This window comes from Eucalyptus grandis, chromosome 3, assembly GCF_016545825.1.
Source record: "Eucalyptus grandis isolate ANBG69807.140 chromosome 3, ASM1654582v1, whole genome shotgun sequence".
Taxonomy (NCBI): Eukaryota; Viridiplantae; Streptophyta; class Magnoliopsida; order Myrtales; family Myrtaceae; genus Eucalyptus; species Eucalyptus grandis.
In genome coordinates, this window is record NC_052614.1 from 442,345 (window position 1) to 460,502 (window position 18,158).

The 18,158-nt window shown below is 39.4% G+C and overlaps 3 protein-coding genes across 5 annotated transcripts; 1 reads left to right on the plus strand and 2 right to left on the minus strand.

The window, feature by feature from the left end:
* Positions 1 to 500: 500 nt before the first annotated feature.
* Positions 501 to 4,035, plus strand: LOC104435923 (tetratricopeptide repeat protein 1). 2 transcript variants are annotated; one of them, XM_039310551.1, is made up of 5 exons: positions 501 to 939; positions 1,973 to 2,155; positions 2,639 to 2,765; positions 3,262 to 3,375; positions 3,643 to 4,035. In XM_039310551.1, the coding sequence occupies exons 1-5, from the start codon at positions 637 to 639 to the stop codon at positions 3,756 to 3,758; spliced, it is 843 nt and encodes a 280-aa protein (XP_039166485.1). In that variant the 5' UTR covers positions 501 to 636; the 3' UTR covers positions 3,759 to 4,035. The 2 variants fall into 2 exon arrangements, with proteins under 2 accessions (XP_039166485.1, XP_010046930.1); XM_010048628.3 differs by having other exon boundaries at positions 502 to 939; positions 1,976 to 2,155.
* Positions 4,036 to 5,309: 1,274 nt separating this feature from the next.
* LOC104435924 (macrophage migration inhibitory factor homolog) lies at positions 5,310 to 7,308 on the minus strand. Of its 2 annotated transcripts, none has more exons than XM_010048630.3 (3): positions 7,016 to 7,308; positions 6,617 to 6,817; positions 5,310 to 5,529 (listed from the first exon to the last, which is right to left on the minus strand). In XM_010048630.3, the coding sequence occupies exons 1-3, from the start codon at positions 7,124 to 7,126 to the stop codon at positions 5,494 to 5,496; spliced, it is 348 nt and encodes a 115-aa protein (XP_010046932.2). In that variant the 5' UTR covers positions 7,127 to 7,308; the 3' UTR covers positions 5,310 to 5,493. The 2 variants fall into 2 exon arrangements, with proteins under 2 accessions (XP_010046932.2, XP_039164368.1); XM_039308434.1 differs by having other exon boundaries at positions 6,911 to 7,308.
* A 907-nt stretch (positions 7,309 to 8,215) lies between these two features.
* LOC104435926 (protein CHLOROPLAST IMPORT APPARATUS 2) lies at positions 8,216 to 11,628 on the minus strand. The gene is made up of 3 exons (XM_010048631.3): positions 9,849 to 11,628; positions 9,090 to 9,245; positions 8,216 to 8,618 (listed from the first exon to the last, which is right to left on the minus strand). Exons 1-3 carry the CDS (start codon positions 10,827 to 10,829, stop codon positions 8,562 to 8,564), a joined length of 1,194 nt encoding a protein of 397 aa, XP_010046933.2. The 5' UTR covers positions 10,830 to 11,628; the 3' UTR covers positions 8,216 to 8,561.
* Positions 11,629 to 18,158: the final 6,530 nt, after the last annotated feature.

Below are 18,158 nucleotides of genomic sequence, written 5' to 3' on the forward strand. Positions count from 1 at the left end.
CTTTTTTTTTTTTGATTTTTCGATTGAGGCTAGTGAATTGAGTTAATATATTCACTATACTTTTATAGCTTATTTATTTATTTTGTGATTTGACAAATCAAGTGAACGCATGACGTTATGACTTATGAGGATAACATGATCAATTTGTTTATTATGCTAATTTTCACCCTCCATTCCTTAAAATCGATTTTTATTATTCCTCAATATCTTCCAAATATTATTTTCGATTTTTCAAGACACGTGTAAAAGAACTTGTCACATTTTTGTTGTTGTTGTTTTCCTTTGCACAATGGAAACCTTTCCTTTTAATTTTTAATTCATATGCTATTCTTATTTTTAGAAATACTTTAAATATATCAAAATGTGTAGTTTTTTTTTTTCAAAAATGTGCAGTTGGCAGAGTTAGAAAAGTTTTTTTTTTTTTTTTTCAAAAATTTTTTTATGTTTTTGTATTTTGGGAAAATAAAGCTCGTGGGTTCTTGGAGTTGGCCCAAAACCAAAGAGGGCCGCCGAAGCACGTTAAACCAGAGATTCCAGAAACGTCGCGAGGATACAGCTCCGAGCCATTGCTCCTGAAGCAGGCAACAACCGATCAACCTCGTCTCAAACTGCAATCGAATCAAACCGGAGAAGAAAATGGCGGTGATCGAACCCGAATCCGAACCGGAGAAGGTCGCCGAGGAAACTTTGGACGCCGCCAAAGCATCCACCAGCCATCCGACGGTTAATGCGGACTCCGACGGCTTCGAGACCGCCAGCGAAGGCGATGTCGACGCCGACGACGCCGACGACGCCGATGACGCCGCTGGCGACGGCGGCGGCGGCGCTGACCTAAATCAGCACCAGGAACCGCGAGAAGGGATCGATGCCGCGGTGGAACAATCGACGTCTCGAAAGGACGATTCTCAAATTGACGCCGCGGACGATGAGTCGAATCAGGTCAGTCCGTGATTCCGCTTGTTGCATGCAAGCTCGCGAATCTGTGATTGGGAGTTTTCCCTCTATAAGATGTCGTCTGGTCGATCCTTCATCAAACTGGGCAAGTTTGTCTTTTGATTGAACGACTAGACGGGAACTGTGTCGGCGATGCTCGAGTTTGAGTTTGGTAATTAAGGCATGATGTTGAGAATTTTGAAGCTTTCTCATTGGATTTGGGTCTTTTTGGATGATGGAATGTTTTCCCCCATCTTGTCATTAGGCAAGCCAGTGATGAAGTGTCAGATATGAGTATTACGTGCGAGAAGTCTACTAGCTCTATTATTTAGGCTGTACTTCTTCGAAGATTGATAGAGAGCAGATGAACACAAAAAGAAATTCTGATGTGAAGGGCTTTGATTCCTTTTTACGTTGGCACATTCTCCTCATCAGTGTACTCTCCCTGATTTTTGCTTGCACGGATTCTTCATTGTCTTATTGAGCTGTTGGTGTGCATTTTCCAACTCAGTCGAAATTTGTTCAGAACATCTTATGAGAGTAGACTGAAGGAACAGCCAAATGCACTTTGAAAATTCATGCTGTTTAGGTTGGTTCCTATTAGAAAAATCGCAGTTTTGGGCTACCTTAAGGCAGATATAAAGCGTAATCTCTTCATTAACAGAGATATTTTAGTAGTACTATCACAACTTCCGAGCATCCGAGTTTCTCCAATTATCTCAAGACTTCAATGCTGCATTTTGTCTTTATAATGTTATAATGTTTTCTCTAGGGATAAATAACATTGTTTACATATGTCAATGAATGGAAATTGCGCACCATAATGATATTCTATTTGATAATGAGGTTCAATACTCTAATTCCACCTCCCCCCAAAGAAAAGGGGAAACAAACAATGAAATGAATTTATTATCGTTATTTTCTTGTCAATTATGAATTCTCTCTCTCTCTCTCTCTCTCTCTCTCTCTCTCTTCTCTCTGACCCAAACTTTTTCTTACTTTTTCTTCTCTTAATAAATGATGTTTTTCCTTTTCAAAGCAGATAGCCTTAGCACAAGCAAATGAAGCAAAGTTGGAAGGTAACAAACTGTTTGCCGATAGTCAATATGAGGAGGCGTTGTTAAAGTATGAGCTCGCCTTAAAGGTTGCTCCAGACATTCCTGCATCTGTGGAACTAAGATCAATATGTCATGGCAATCGTGCCATATGTTTCTTGAAAATGGTATGCACCTTTAGTGATTAATGTGACAGTGTCATTCTTTTCAATCTTTGAGTGGGAAGGAAAAGAATTTCATTTGAGAAGCAGCCTGCCTGCTGTCAAACTGGTGAAAAGAGAATTTGCAAGCATATGGATGCACTCCTAAAGCAACAGAATCTGAACCTTCTTAGCAATAAGATGCTACAACTTTTAATGAGATTGTTACTCTCCTTGATCAAGATTCTTCTGAATATTTTTTATGGAGCAATCTAAGCCTAAGGTGTTCCATTTTTTCACTTTTATAGCCTTCAATTGCATGCATATGGATGCACTCCTAAAGCGACAGAATCTGAGCCTTATTGCCAATAAGATGCTATAACTTTTGATGAGATTGTTACTGTTCTTGATCAAGATTCTTCTAATTATTTTTTATGGAGCAATCTAAAGCCTAATGTGTGTTCCATTTTTTCACTTTTATAGCCTTTAATTTTCTTCTATGTGTTTCAGGGTAATTATCAAGATACAATCAAGGAATGCAACAGAGCATTAGAACTGAACTCTACATATATGAAAGCATTGGTCAGGAGAAGTGAAGCTCATGAGAAGCTAGAAAATTACGAAGAAGCTCTTGCTGGTAGGCATAAATTCGAGATGATTAATTCTGCATCACTCTTCTGCAAATTAGAGTGTCAATCATTCACAGCTTTCTTCAACTCAAATTTTAATTGGCTATCTTCATCATACAGTAATGAACATTTGCTGTTCATGCTTCCTCTGATTCTCTAGTTGTCAGTCATATAAAGGGCACATATGTTGGTAATGAAGTGGATTTGGGCAAGCATATTGATTTTTGAGGGTTTGTTATTGGAGGAACTTGCAAGAATTTAAGATTATAGAGTTTTCTCTGCATTATTCTCTCAGGTAATTTATTTATTTTGGGTAGGAATGAAAATTTGTGACAACCACCAGTTCTAGTCCCTAGCTCCTCGTATTAAGTGGTGTTGCCACCTTAAGGTGTTTTCAACTTCTGATAACTATTGTCTAAATTTGGTTGAACTGTAGAGAGTGCTTGTGTGATGTCCGACTTGGTCTTTATATCTTTCTGAACTTGTTTTCATAACGGTTTGCAGATAACAAAAAGATTTTGGAATTGGACCCTTCAAACAACCAAGCTAAGAAGACCATTCTCCACTTGGAGCCACTTGCTGCGGAAAAAAGAGAGAAGATGAAGGAAGAAATGATTGGTGAGTTTGATGAATAACCTTTGAGACATTAACTTTATTTGCCGTCAATCAATTACCAATTAATTATCTTGGTTTATATGATGAGATCCACTTAAAAGAACCAGAATACATTTTTCTTTTAAACTTGTGATGTCTATACAGAATTTGTCCATGTTCCAGGTAATACGTCTGGCGAAGTATCATGTCTGTTAACTGATATTGCCATGACTTTAGTGTTCTGTTCTGTTGTGAAAATACTAATCGTGCTGGACCCTATGTTCTCTGCAGGGAAGCTGAAAGAGATGGGGAACTCCGTGTTGGGCCGGTTTGGGATGAGCGTTGACAACTTCAAAGCTGTTAAAGATCCAAACACTGGCTCATACTCAATCTCGTTCCAACGCTAGGCCAGTTTTTGGTGATTAGTAACGGTATCTTTTTCATCTTAGAAGCCAGTGGAGATGAAGGAGGCCAAGAAGTATGATATATGGGAGGTGATCCTTGCCTAAAATGGACCAAACAGCCACTTCAACCGGGCAAAAGAACAAAAGGACAGCTACTTCATGTTCTTAATGATGATGATTTGAGAGGAGACTTATGTTTTGAGATAATAACATTGCTTAGTGTGATTGGTTTATGAATTCTTTTGTCTCTATGATATTTCATGATTTTTATCAGCGATCATCCTTGTGGCTTGCTTTCGAGCACATTTCATTCCAATTGGATCACACAACCATCAAGTGTGAAAAATTGACTCGACTCCACTTATTCCCAAAAGCAGAATTCTGCTCCAGGAAACATGTTTGAATAAAAAAGGTTTATGTTCTTTTTGTTTATTTTAATTTTAATTTTTTATTTTTTTGGCCGGTCACCGGCCTCGACCATGGCCCGCGATCGACCGACGAGGGCCGGCGACCTCGCCCAGCCACGACAAGGCTCGCCGGCCCTCGAGGCCGAGCCTCACCTGGCTAGGCGGCTCGGGCTCACCCGGATCCCGCAGCCCGGGAGCTCGCCTAGCCTTGCCCCGCGTTGGCGAGGCTCGGCCTCACCTTGGATCTGGGCGAGCCCAAGCTCGCCCAGCCACCGGCGAGGCTTGGCCTCGTTGGGCCACTGCCATGCCGGCAAGCCTCACCTGGGTCGTGAGCTCGGGCTCGCCGGGCCGGCGGCCGGCCAAAGAAAAAGAAAATGAAAAAAGAAAAAAATAGAAAAGAAAATTTGAAAAAAGGAGAGAAAAAACATTTGTTTTTAAAAATTGTTTCAGTTTTTGTTCCAAATGTGTTCTTGAAAATAAAAAAATAGATTTGAAACAAAAACGCAAACAAACGTTTACGTTTACGTTCTTTTTGTTTCCCTAAAAAAAAAAAACATAAATTTTATTCATAAACATAAATAAAGAACGTTAACAAATAGGGCCTAGATAGTGTGACCAAAAACGTTACCCGCCAAATTTTTCCCAAAAAAGTTCTCGTCCAGGCCCTAAGAAAGAAAATTATGTAACCATTCTTGGACTGTTATACCTTTGCCAATCTATTTCCACCCAAGTCACTTTATCATTGTTGTGGCTTGTATTTAACAAAAAGTTAGACGTGCTACAGGAAATGGTTTATGGATTTGCCCCGCGCCATTTAGCATAACGGGACGTCTAACCATAGATAAATTGACTTGATTTGTTATATCTAAGCCCCGCGACTTGATTTGTTATATCTAAGCCCCGCTCTACTGATCAAAGAGATAAAAATGTTGGCTGTTAACCGGAGGGAATACAAGCGCAATATGTTATATTATACCGCTCGGCCACTAGAGAGGTTAAGAGATCGCATGACCAGGTTCATAACCCCGGTGCAAAGTAACTCAGGAACTCAACTTAGAGCACAATTGGTTATCGGCTGCTCTTAGACTTAAAATTCATATTCACATGGGAGCCTGAACAATAATGCCTTGAAACGAGAAGAAGAAAATAGAGCAGGAAGGGACATTTAAAATTTATGACGCGAATGTACTCTGTAGTTGATTCAATGCAGTTACAAGCTAGCAGTCTGTGATGGTATCTCCCAATGGGGCTGATACAGCAGAAGTATTTCTAGTAGTGAGCTTATGCACAAAGCATCGACCTTTCCAGGGATCTGTTACAGATGTTGCTGGTCAAAAAGTTGAACCGTTGAATCCAAAAAATGATCTCTGGACATAAGCAAATATAATATGTTAGCTAAGGATAAAGAAGATGCTTCAGGTTAATGAGTCATTGAAAGGTAAGGTTCCTATTCCTTCTGAACTTTTAAATAGTATTGTGCAGACCGAGAACCATGGAGATTGGATTTCATAGTCTTGAGTTAGAACGTGCATTTACATGGACAATGATTTTTGTTATGGTTTGCAGAGACAGATTTTCCTCTCTTATTTGTACAAATTTATTCCCCAGAAATTTTCTGGTGATGTTTGAACCTTCAAAATTTGCTTTCATTAAACCGCTTCACTTCCTAAACCACCTACCTTACCAACTTTTCTCTCCCACTTTTTGTGTCCTCTTCCTTGAGTTACATAATCTCTAGTCAATACCTTCTTTTGGCACATGCAAGCAAATGCATGTGCCTCATTGCTAGCTCTAGAAATCACAACTCTCTTTACCAGCACTTCTTTGCCAGAGCAATTGCTAAAAGTATTATCCAAACAGGATTTGGCAAGAGAAAATCATGTCCAAGTTCCATCCATGGACACAGCAAATTCAATTATTATGCCTGGACCTGTTAGTTTGGCAAGAGATCTAACGACACTCCAAGAGCAATTCAAGATGGAAAAGAGATGCATAGTATCTAGTCACCATTACGCTAGGACTTCTGGCCTGATATAATATGTTTTTTTAGACCAACAGAACGATACTGCTGCAATAGCAAGATAACAGCACATTTGTTCAATCTTTCTTCCTCAAATAGCAAGATATCGCCAGAGGCTGAGATTCATGAGTTCTGCCCCACGAAAATTCCAGTCCCACGGCCATGAGTAAATTAAGGGACAGTCCCTACAGTTCACCCTATACAAACTAGCAAGCCAACTCACTGTTGCATGAAAGGATTCACTCCAACCAAACTGTAAATATCTGCGATGTGGAGTATTAATCGCATGCATGAATGTCCTATTTGTCGGCAAGATAGGATTGCATGATATTCATTGGTCGTTCAGATGGAACCATGTGGTGCAAGAAGAGAAGCAAAAGCCAAATAAAACAATGCAGACATCATTTTCAGTGAGCAGAACAATGTGAACTAACCTGAACATCATAAAGCTTGATGTAAAACCGGGAGCAGTCAATGGAAAGCTTAGTCTCGAGTATCTCCGCAATGGTGGAACTCAACTTGCCGTTGACGCTGGGTCCAAGGCCTCCAATGGATATCAATTCACCATATGCAGCCGGGGCCTCAGTACCAGCAAATGCAATGGGCACAGACCCATTCAGCAGTATCATAACGTACTGCACGACAGACAAAACCCGACCCATGTCTCTAAATCAGTACAGAGCCCCATTGCGAATATCAAAATGAAGTCTTTTGCGTCGGTTGCTCACATGGAAATATCGTCGAACAGTGCGTGAGCAGTGCAAATAGCACGTCATCCGCAAGTATTTAGGCCCTAATGAAAACGAAAGGAAGGAAAAAAAACGGCACTTAACAGACTCAGGCTTGCCGATGATCTTAGCGACCGCTTTGGTTGCGTCCTTGAGAATGTCAGAGGCGACGACCGTGTCGACCGGCACGTTGGTGTACAGGTTCAAAGTTGGCATCTCCCTATCTTCCTTTTTGCCTTCGAAAATGTTAAGAGCGTGCTTCGAGTTTCGGGCGAATACAGGATGAATGGATGGCTCTTGAGAAGATAAGACCTCGTCGATGTTTGTCTGCTGTGTCAAGAGCCTCTGGAGTGTTCGGCCTCGTTTCACTCTTCCATCAACGACGGCTTTTCTTGTTTGATTTGTGCCTAAAATATAAGAAAATAAAAGGGTATCGTCCTCTTGTTTTCCTTTTTAAGATGGGTAATGACACAAATAATTCATTAATTTTGATTCAATATACAATATAATTTTTATTGTTTATTTAACTAATATCATTATAAATTTTAATCTAATGTGTAATATGGCTAATAAACTTTTAATTTGTACAATGTAATCCCTAAATTTTTAGTGCGCAATCAATGTAATTCATAAATTGAATGAAAAAAAAAAATTAATGTCATTCTTTCATTGTTTCAAGATTAGGGACATCATCAAATATTTTTATATAGTTCATGAATTAGATTGAACATATACCTAAAGTTTAAGAATCGCATTCAAAGATCATATTGCATATTGGATAAAAATTCATAGATCACATTAAACAAATTAAAATTTTATAGATCATTTGTGTCATTTTTCCTAACCAATTTATGTGACCATTTAGATGCCTAAGTATCGATTTTCTAATGGGTATATTGACCATGACAAAAGTTTGTACTCAGAATTTTGCATTGTTCAATTTCCTTAAATATAATAGAAGCTCCAATGATGGCATTCAATTTGAATTAATATGATTTACCAAATTAGCTTTGATCGTGACAACCGAATTATTAGTTTGTAATTTCCGAATTATCATTTTATCTTTGCAACGTATCTGCGCTTTATTAGATTTAACAATGAAATTATCTCGATCGATTTCGTGTATTTTTTTAATCTGGTGATTGATTATTTATAACTTTCTTTTATCGAGAGAAGGCCGAAATTCACACTTGTGAGGCACAGAGCTTGACATGTTTTATGAATTTAGTCTCTTTCAGGGTGTTACTGCTCGGAACAGACCAGAAAATTGTTGTTTGAAAAGCACATGATTTTCCAATCCATTGATTTATTTCGAATTTTAAATGACATTGAACGTGGTCAGAGCTCACAAATTAACGGTCATGGACAAAGCAAATTCTAAAACGAGAAAATGAAGATACAGGATAGACGATGAAAGACGAGCCTCGGTTAGCAGAGCAGAATCATCGCCATGCTCTTCTCTATAGCCGCTGTTCAACGATCTGAGAAAAATGCTTGTTTCCTATCGAAAGGTTTTATGTTCCCCGTAAGATCACGACAAAGCCTGATAAAAAGGCATTTCGGGACTACATAACAAAATGATGAAGAAAAACAAAACCAGGACCATCTTCTTAAATCTTGTATTTATCTGTAAGCAACTGGTAGGAGGTTGTCATCCTTTCATCTTCGACGCGGACGTACTCCCATTCGGTCTTCTCACAAATCGACCCTGCAAAAATTGAAGAACATAACGTGGTTAGAGAAGCAGCCTCTTTCAGGACAGTACCTCTGCTCGCAAATGTCAATGTCTTGTCGTTATCTCACGGACTTAAAATCTTTAGCAAAAGCAGATCTACCTCTATTCTGCGTGCATGTCTTTGGACAGTGAAAAACCTAGCCAAAAAATGAGAAGGGTCAAAAGCTTTTGCACGTTCAGATGGACGCAGCTTCTAGTTCTAAACCCGGATCGAAATCTTGAGGGCAGGAGAAGAGTATTCTTGTTCATGCTAAGTTTCGTATCATGTTAGGTTATGGTTCTAATAATCGACGCAGATTCTCTCTCTCTCTCTCTCTCTCTCAAGGAGTAATGTGTTTGATGGGGAGGACCCGATCGGATTACCTAATTACTCTCTAATCAAATGCAGACAACCCAGAGATAATTGGGTCATATGTTTTGGAGCTACAAAGAGATGATATATACCTTCATTCTGGGCCGTTGATCAGCATTAACTTTTCTGACTTGATACCTAATCTTCTTGGAGAAGAGGCGAGTGCGCCGCTTCTCCTTATAGCGCTGAACGCTTGCTTCTCTCAGTCCGCCGCTCTCCGAAAACAAATCAATCTGGGCCAACCTCGCCTGTCAATTACATGGAAGACATTGAGCCCAAAATAGACAAAATGGTCAATACAAATTTGTAAACAGGACAGATCTAAATAAGGTTTCTATGAAAAGGATTCGAACGAAAGGAATTCACAGCTCAGAACCAAATAGCATATTCCATCAGACATTTGATTTATTCAAATCAGCCATCTAACAGGGGAAACTTTTCCCAAAAATCTGTCTTTTAGGGAGTCTAATGAGCGCATGATTGGCAGCTAGAAAACAAAAACTAGAGTCGGCCTGGTAACAGTGAAGCCGGGTCCCACGGACTAGATTCATGCAGGGCTGGTCCCCCTTAAGCGAAAGCCCTGAAACTTTCTAGTTGTACTTGGAAGCATGTACGAAACATTCCCTCGTTAGCAATTAACTTGTTAGCAATTAATAATTACACATCATAAATTAGAATCAGGGTTTTAGAAAAAATGTAATCTTTATGAAACGCAACCGGTTAATGAACGGACGGCAACTTGGCAGTTAGCTCTAGCGCGAAGAACACTGGATTTGCCAACTAATCGAGCCTGTCTTAAGTGAAAAAAAGAAAGCAATTTTTTTGCAGGCGAGAGGGATTAGAGAACGTACAGAGACGTCATTGCCGGCGCCGTCGGAGTCGTCGGGGAACGGCGAGCCCTTGCCGGACCAAGCGTCGACGACCTCATCGTAGTTCAGTTTCAGCAGCAACCCTTCCATCGGCTTCGGAGTGGGGTCCTCTTTGGGCGGCTCCTCCGTGTCCCTGGACTCGGCCGCGCTCTTCTCGACCTTGCTCCTCTTCTTCTTCTCCGCCGAACTGGAGCTCCGGTTGAGCTTCGGGGATATCTCGCGGACATCGACGGTGGGGAAGTTCCACCAGTTCACTTCGCTGACGTCTCTCCACGCGCTCACTCCTCTTCTCATTCCAAATCCCAGAGGCGGTCGGTTCCCATAAACCGGGTCGCTGTACAACGTTCGATGGGACGCACTGGTGTCGGCGCTGAGATTTCCCATGATGCTGTCGATGATCCCTTCCTCCATTTCCTCGTCCAAGATGGATTCAGCGTCGAAATCTTCTTGGAACCCTTCCCAGCAAGCGTCCAAATCCGAGCCCTTGGATTGGATTTCGTTCTCCCCTGGGCTCTGGCAAGGCTTTTCGCGAGAAGGCGAGAATTTGGGCTCGAGTTGGGAAAAGCACTTGTCTTGCTTTGGCTGGTGATGCGGGAGCAAGTACCCGGAACCAAAATCATCGTCCACGACTCGAAAAGGAAGCAACAGTTCCGAGGATTCATCAGCGAGGATTTGATGGGATTTGGTGGATTCACGTGGATGGTTTGTCAGGTGTTTGCTGGAGAAAATGTTTGGATAGGCCGTGGAGAGTAAAGCAGCCGCTTCATTGTACGTCTGGTTGGGACGCTTTCTCTGTGTCCGGGGCTTCCGGGTGCAGATTGCAAGTGGTGAGTCGCTGGATTCGGAGATTGTCGAACATGGCGATGATGATGTTTGCGAGGTTCGGGTTGATGTTGTTGGGGATTTGATGATATCGAGATCGAGAGCATAAGTTCTGCTGCCTCCACTTAGACAGGAAGCCATTATTCTGGAATAAACTTAAACTAAGGGAAAGATTGCCAACTTGAGTAGGAATCAGTGCAATGGGTCAAGAAGAAGACTAAATTCAGTCGGACTATAATTCAAGTTCTGACCAGAAAATCAACCAATTGTGGAAATAGTAGATTCTCTGGGACAGCAAAAGCTATCAGAAATTTTTTGTGTAGATGAGCTAATTGGGAAGGAGATCCACAGAACCAATTTGCAGAAATAATAAGCAAGCAAGGTTACTCAGAATTCGCGAGGAAAAGATTCAAAAGACAGTACAAGAATGTTAGACCTTGTTACCGAAGCTCTTGCTGAAAGAACTTCAGCTCAATCAGAGAGTTGTGAAGTGAAAAGCTACACTCATAGGGCGATTCAGCTCTAAAATGAACTCAAAACGCCATCAGGAGAGTGTAATGTTTAAAATGCTTGGCATCTGAATGACTACGTACTGACCAGAGAGAGCTAGCTCTTGTACCCCGGGGACACACTCAAAAGAGAGAGCGTCACAAAACCCTAGGAAAACCCAGTTATATATCTGAGCTTTCTTGACTCACGGCAGGCGGGTTTAGACATAAAAAAAAAAGAAGAGGAATAAGAATTTAGAAATATCTCAGAAAGGAAAATTAACCAATGACGGTATCAAAGACTCTGAGTATGCCACAGTTAAAATTTAGCAGAGAGATGCGGAGACAGACAAAGACAGGGTGTGCATGCCATTGTGGATGTGCATCTGTTACATCTACAGAACTCTTAACGGGTCTCTTTTGCTCCTCCCCGTGACCTCTCTCTCTCTCTCTCTCTCTCTCTCCAGAGTGCATTAGAGAAGGGAAGGGGAGCAGAGGCTAAAGTCTCGTTGTTTGAGCTAAGAGAGAGAGAGGGGGAGAAACAGGGGAAGGGACAAAACTCATTATCAGCTCCGCTGTGTGAGGACCACCCTGGCAAAGCTCTCTCTATCCCTATTTTACAGGGCTTAGCACTTCAATTATTTCTCATCTTCCTCGTTTCCTAGATCGACCTCTTTTCCAACCCTCTTTTCACCACCGGGCGATCAACTATCAGTTTACCGTTAAAGAGGTCTTAAGAAATTGTAAGGACAAAGATTGATCTTCTCTTCTTTTGCCCCCCTGAAGCATCTGAATCCATTTCAAGGCATGGTTTTCTAGTTCTTGAAACCCCACTTCTCTTTTTCCTGAATTCCGCTAAAGACTCAGTTTTACTTCATATCTGTGGAAAACTGTCGGTCCAAAACGGACATCGAGAGAATTCTAAAATCTTGCCAACTTGGCGTTTAGTAGGAGTCCAGAATTGCGAGGATATTCTGATGACGTGAGAAGGAACGTAAAGCCCGCGGCTACGGGCGTTTACAAACTATTTGAAATTCATTAGAAAATCCCAAATTTCCTCAACCCAAAAAATATCCTGACAAGTAAAAGAAAAAATAACACTGAATGAGGATTTGGAACTTGGATTGCATTTGCGATATCTTAAGATAAGGTAGCAGAGCACTTCGAGGGAACGTCATCCTAATCATGGGCGCGGATCGTTGGATCTCCAAATTGGATTTTTTTGAGGGTGTGCCACCCATACCACCTGCAGGAGCGGACCCCCCTCTCGTTCTTTCTCTAGAAATTCACTGACAAAAGCCCTCTTATCTGATGACATGGCGAAACCTCACTGCTCGGCCCAGATTTCCTAGGGCTGACGTGGACTGCCTTTTTTTCTTTTGTTTTTTGGTTTCGGGTTCTTTTTCAAATTTGCAGGATTTCACGTGTATCTAGGAGGAGGAGGCGTTTTTTGGATGTCATAGGGGGAGGAGAGAGAGAAGAACGATGATTTGAAAGCTTTTTGGTGTCTTTTGCCATCTTTCGTGTGGCATCTGACAATCATACGTTGGGCTTCTGGGGTTCAGTGGCTCCTGATTACAAATTCTTACCTATAAACCATTCGATCGCCCCGTTCTTATCTCTTTCCGTTCTTGCTCTTTTTTTTTTCTTTTTTTTTTGCCCTTTTTGTTTCTACTGAGGAAATGTCTTGTATCTAACTAATCCCCCGAATAAAAAGGTTAATACCCTAAAACCCCAAACCAGTACATTCATGACAAATTTACTCCAAACTATTTTTCGACTATGAAAAACCCCAAACTGATACATTTGTGACAAATTTACCCCAACTGACCATAAAAAAAAATCCTAAACTGGTACATTTACGACAAATTTACTCTAAAATAATTTTTTCAATTGCAAAAAACCTCAAATTGATAAATTTGTGACAAATATACCTTCTGCTAAATTAGATTAATACCACAAAAAAAATCAAAAAAATTGTAAACTGTGGCAAATGATGCGTAAAATCCTAAATTGATATATTAGTCAACTGTCACGTGTAATTTAATTTAATAATTTGACAATAAAATTTAACGAAAATTGACATAAGGTAAACTTGTTACAAGTGTACCAGTTTGGGGTAAATTTGTCAAAGGTATACCAGTTTGGGGTTTTTGGTGATAAAAAAAATAGTTTTGGGTAAATTTGTCACAAATGTACCAGTTTGGGGTTTTTCAGGGTATTAACCCCAAATAAAATTTGAAAATTGATGTGATTGCAAAGTCAAACTGTAAAAAGGGCAAAAAAGATAAGAAGAAAGTAACTATCTGATATGTATAAATAAGGCTCATTTTCTTCACTAAAATGAATGGTGGGCTTATTTCTAGCAAAAAACTGAAAAATGAATGGTGAGATTATGCACGAATTCCATAACATATACTGCTGCCACGATTCCCTCCATGTTCCAGAATTCTTTTGCTGAACGTGTTCCGAAACCTAAAAAAGAACAATCTTGGTATTTTCCGTTCCTTAATTCTCTTTTTCCATGTTGTTTGTACTGCAACTTGTAAGCACCTTTAAAACTCACTTGCATGAAATCTGTATCTTCAGTTTTGGGTTTCTCCATTCGCACATGATAGGGTTGTGGTGATGGGTTCGCCATGTTAGAGGTTTGCTACGTCAGCAATTAGCCTTGCTTGGCACTTAAATCCAACATTCCAGCGTTGGTAAAGCAGCTGCTAATCTCGTCGCCACTCTTTGTTGCTAAATGTTCAATGCAATTCATAAACTAAATAAAAATGTTTAAAAATTTAGCGACAGCATTTGACATATTAAAAAATTTAGAACAACATGTCACATTAGACCAAAGTGCAAAGACAATTTATGTCATTTTCCCTTCCGATTTCAATTTTAGCCAAAAGGGATTTTAGGAGGTTTCGGTCGCCTTCTAATTTTTACCAAAAAAAAAAAAAATGTCATGCTCACTTATTTAAGAAGAAGAAAATGGCCACTTATGTTTTATCTTGTGAGCTGAACAACTAGTCAAGGTGCCAACTGATGAACAACGAGTCAAATGGCAGGATCTACGATGAACCACAACGTGCGAAATTTTCCTTCAAAAGGTGTTAAGCTTACTCTGATGAGCGCGTTCCGAATTTTTTATTTTATTTTATGATGTTACACGGCATGCTCTTTTTGCACTTTCCAGAATTTAAGGTTTTTTTTTTTTTTCAGAGATATTTGCTTTCAAAATATCCAGAAATATGTCCAGTGAAATGCCATCCTACTCTCTTGAAATGCTTTCGGTTTCTTCGTGTTTCCTCGGCCAATCAATTCAGACCACAAATGTCTTGTGGGGTTTCCGCACTCGCACGCGCATCTCATAGTTGCACCCTCGGTAGGTATAACTTTCGCACTTAAACTGGTGAGAAATAACCCATGCAGATCTAAGAATATCCCCAAAAGACAGATAAAACCATTGAATAAAATCCCGAGGATACTTGTTTTCACTTCACCGCACTACTCAGGAGATTGGTAATTGTGCAATCACAATTCATTTCGTTGAGTAAAACCATGTTTGGTAACCATTCCCATAACAGCTATTATGTTCTTTTGTTTTCCGAAACAAAAAAAGAACAAAAACACGTTCAATAAAATTTTTATTGCCGATAACAAAAATCTATTTTTTTTGTTTTCGGAAATAGATTTGGAACACAATGAAGAAGTAGAAAAAAGTTGCTTCTTATTTCCGAAAACAATTTTTAGAATCAATTCATATTTTTCTCTTTTATCCTCTTTTCTTCTCTTTTCTCTTCATCTCTTCTCCTTTCTTCTCCTTCCTTTTGGTTGGTCGCCGACCTCGACTATGGCTTGACTAGACAAGTACCAGCAACCTCGTCAGAGCGTTGCTGACTCGAGCCTTGCTAGTCAGTGCGAGGCCAACCTCGCACCGCTGGGCAAGGCTTGGCCTCACCCAAATATGGTGAGGCCAAGGCTCGCCTTAGCCAGGCAAGCCTTTGACAAACTCACTAGACCTCGCCCAACCGGTCGGCAATTGGCTACAAATAAGGAGGAAGAAGAAGAGAAAAAGAAAAAGAAAATATAACAAAAGTATTAATAATTTAAAAGAAACAAAAAAAATTAAGAATCCTATAAAATGCATTTCTATCCCGCAAATATAAATTTTGGACAAATTCTTGACATTTTTTTACTCAGAAATTATTTTCGGAAATAGAATTAGAAAAAAACAAATTCTAATAAAAAATTATTCCCCGGAACATAATCGTTATCAAATTCGCCCTAAATTGTTCGAGGCTAACACATTGATTGCGAATTTTGATTTGAATGTGAAGTACGACTTAGGATTGACATAGCATATCCTTAATCATATGTTTCTGGCCACAAAAGAGTCAATGGTGAATTCCCAACCTGATGACAAGACCTTATCTGCAAGTCAATGAGATGGAAATCTCACAGCCTTAGAATTTGGATAAGTACACACCAGAAGGGCTTCATGTGATTTGATTCCTTCATTCACAAGTTGATGCTGTTATTGCTATCATGTCTATCTTCAGCATCTCAAGATAAAGCAAAAATCAACCAAGGCTTGATAACTCTCAATTAGGCCGGCTGAAAAATTGCAAGACCAATCACTCGAGGACAAATCCCAAGTTTAATCATCCTTTACACAAGATGTCCAGAAAACCCAATATAATGATGAAGGTAAACAAAATGACATTTGATTAGTGACCGTGGTCGATTGAGAATGCCCGTTCAAATGTCAAAGCATCTACCATCCGATTAGAACTATTAATGCACCAGAATATTCCAATCAACCACATCTCCCAGTGGCAGTCTTAACTGCATTTGAAGATGTGTGATCACAATATAGCTACCGGCAGCTTACTACTGCTGAGTGCTGACAAAGCGTAATCTAAGCATACCGGACATGTAAAATTTTTATGCCTCATAAATTTAACATTTAACAACCATACTTTTATGTTTGAAAGAACTGAATTTGAACTTATGATATATCGTCTTATTGTCTAACTAGGAAATCATTGTTCTTCTAAGACTATAAACGATGCAATGTAACTTCACCATTTGAAATCAAAGGGAATAACTTGCATGGTTGATGCCAAAGTTTGTTTAATATTTGACATAATATACGTGAATCCTTCAAAGAGAGACACCATGATATTAGCAAACCTAAGCATACCTTCCATGTTCCACTTTCTTAAAGACCATTAACCATTTCCAAAAACTGCATGTCATAAATCAAGACCCATAACTTAGCATGGTCTAGGTAACTATGTCAGCTTTGATGCAACAGGTAATGTGAGTCATGCAAGATTCCAAAAATGAAAAAGGCCATTCTTCCAGGAAGATCATGACCTGCTCTCTGTAGATCCTCCAAACCATGTAAAACAGACCTCATGAAACCTTTCCCCAAGTATAAACATAATTTAGGGCACCCTACGATATCTGATGGGACAAAATGAATAAATACAAGAAGTGTCTTGGGGACCATCTGAACCAACTATATATTATCAGTATGGAGAATGCTGGAAGACATACTTTGTCAGCCACAGCTCCATGCTTCGAAAGCTTGGAAATCTCAAGTCAGCACACAAATGGCATCACTAGCACTTTCCAACCTAGCTCAAAAAAATTTCTCATAGCAATTACTCGGTAATAGGACCAAAATTAACAAGGGATTGACCAAAAGAGTATGTCATTCATTAAACTCTAAAGTCTGGAGTTCTAAATAATTGAAAGTTCTGAGCGACCAAGCTGACCAGTAGTATCTTGAAGATGAGCAGGTGGATAAGGAGATTTAAAATTTGTTTAGAGGATACTTTCAGCACTAGCTTCGTGGCTTCAGTCTTGAACAACCTATTTCATCCTTAAACTGAAGATGCATAACATGCAATCAGACAGTGCAGGTCAATCTTTGACCTTTTGATAGTTGACTTGGAGAACAAGAGTTTTCTGGGTACTTTTTCCTTGCACTTTTACTGCAATCACTTCTACATATTTCAACGACCAACATCATATCTGAGCAAGAGCATTGTCCAGTTATTTAATCCAATCAGCATTTTATGCATTATACTTACTGACTTGGCTTAATGTGTTCAATTAAGCACATTAAGCTTCAGATGTCTTCTTTTATGAAGACATCTTTCATCTGCTTCAAGCGTCACATTGATTCACTTAACCTGTTAAGTTCTTACACAACTTTTGTTCGTTACTAAGTTCATAGTGACCCTCCAATGATTAACTGTAATCTTGAGTGTCACTCAACTATTGAGAGGTTTCAGCAAGTCCTTCAACTCTATCATTTTGAATTCTAAAATCCTCAGAAGTCAGGTTATATTGTTCTAAGAAAAGGTTCATAGGATTTGCTTAATATAACTAATCCATATTCTTTAATAAAGAAAAATAAGGTAATTGTTTGTTACTTATAGAAAGGCATTCAATTAGGCAAAAAAGGAAAAAGAAGGCATTCTAATTTCTATAGAAGGTCTTTAAATAAATGTCTCAGGCAAGAGAACAGTTTCAATTTACAAAGCACAACACTACTGCTACTCTCCCATGATTCTCTACTCTCTAGTTATTGATCTGAAAAGGTTAAGCATGTTGAGTAAGATAGAACAATTGGTTGGTGTTATGTATCTTGGTCATAGTCAATTAATTATTCACCATTAATATGACCAGCAATGTGAGATTTGAAAATATTAGAGAAAATGAGAGGAAAAAGACATATGAGTGGATAATAAACCAGTCACATCATGGAATGAGCACAGTGATCTTGACTGAGCATATAACAGAACACGGTGATCTTGCCAAATATACAAAATCCAGAATCTGGATGGTGTACTTCAATCCAAAGTCAGACATTTGTTCCTTTTTAAATGTTTAGGTGTAAATGCTAAACACCATGCTATTTATCAACATTCTTTTCACAGGTTCCCATCAAGTCAGATCTCTAAAATTGGCAGAG

What these genes read in the sequence shown, in the direction of transcription:
- LOC104435923 (XM_039310551.1), top strand. Translation starts at nt 637, where the DNA reads ATGGCGGTGATCGAACCCGAATCCGAACCGGAGAAGGTCGCCGAGGAA. An exon ending in CGGACGATGAGTCGAATCAG is followed by an intron (nt 940 to 1,972) that starts GTCAGTCCGTGA and finishes TCCTTTTCAAAG; the next exon opens with CAGATAGCCTTAGCACAAGC. An exon ending in CCATATGTTTCTTGAAAATG is followed by an intron (nt 2,156 to 2,638) that starts GTATGCACCTTT and finishes TATGTGTTTCAG; the next exon opens with GGTAATTATCAAGATACAAT.
- LOC104435924 (XM_039308434.1), bottom strand. Translation starts at nt 7,126, where the DNA reads ATGCCAACTTTGAACCTGTACACCAACGTGCCGGTCGACACGGTCGTC. An exon ending in CTGTTCGACGATATTTCCAT is followed by an intron (nt 6,818 to 6,910) that starts GTGAGCAACCGA and finishes TCTGTCGTGCAG; the next exon opens with TACGTTATGATACTGCTGAA. An exon ending in TCAAGCTTTATGATGTTCAG is followed by an intron (nt 5,530 to 6,616) that starts GTTAGTTCACAT and finishes GCTTATGTCCAG; the next exon opens with AGATCATTTTTTGGATTCAA.
- LOC104435926 (XM_010048631.3), bottom strand. Translation starts at nt 10,829, where the DNA reads ATGGCTTCCTGTCTAAGTGGAGGCAGCAGAACTTATGCTCTCGATCTC. An exon ending in GCGCCGGCAATGACGTCTCT is followed by an intron (nt 9,246 to 9,848) that starts GTACGTTCTCTA and finishes TGTAATTGACAG; the next exon opens with GCGAGGTTGGCCCAGATTGA. An exon ending in ATCAACGGCCCAGAATGAAG is followed by an intron (nt 8,619 to 9,089) that starts GTATATATCATC and finishes CAATTTTTGCAG; the next exon opens with GGTCGATTTGTGAGAAGACC.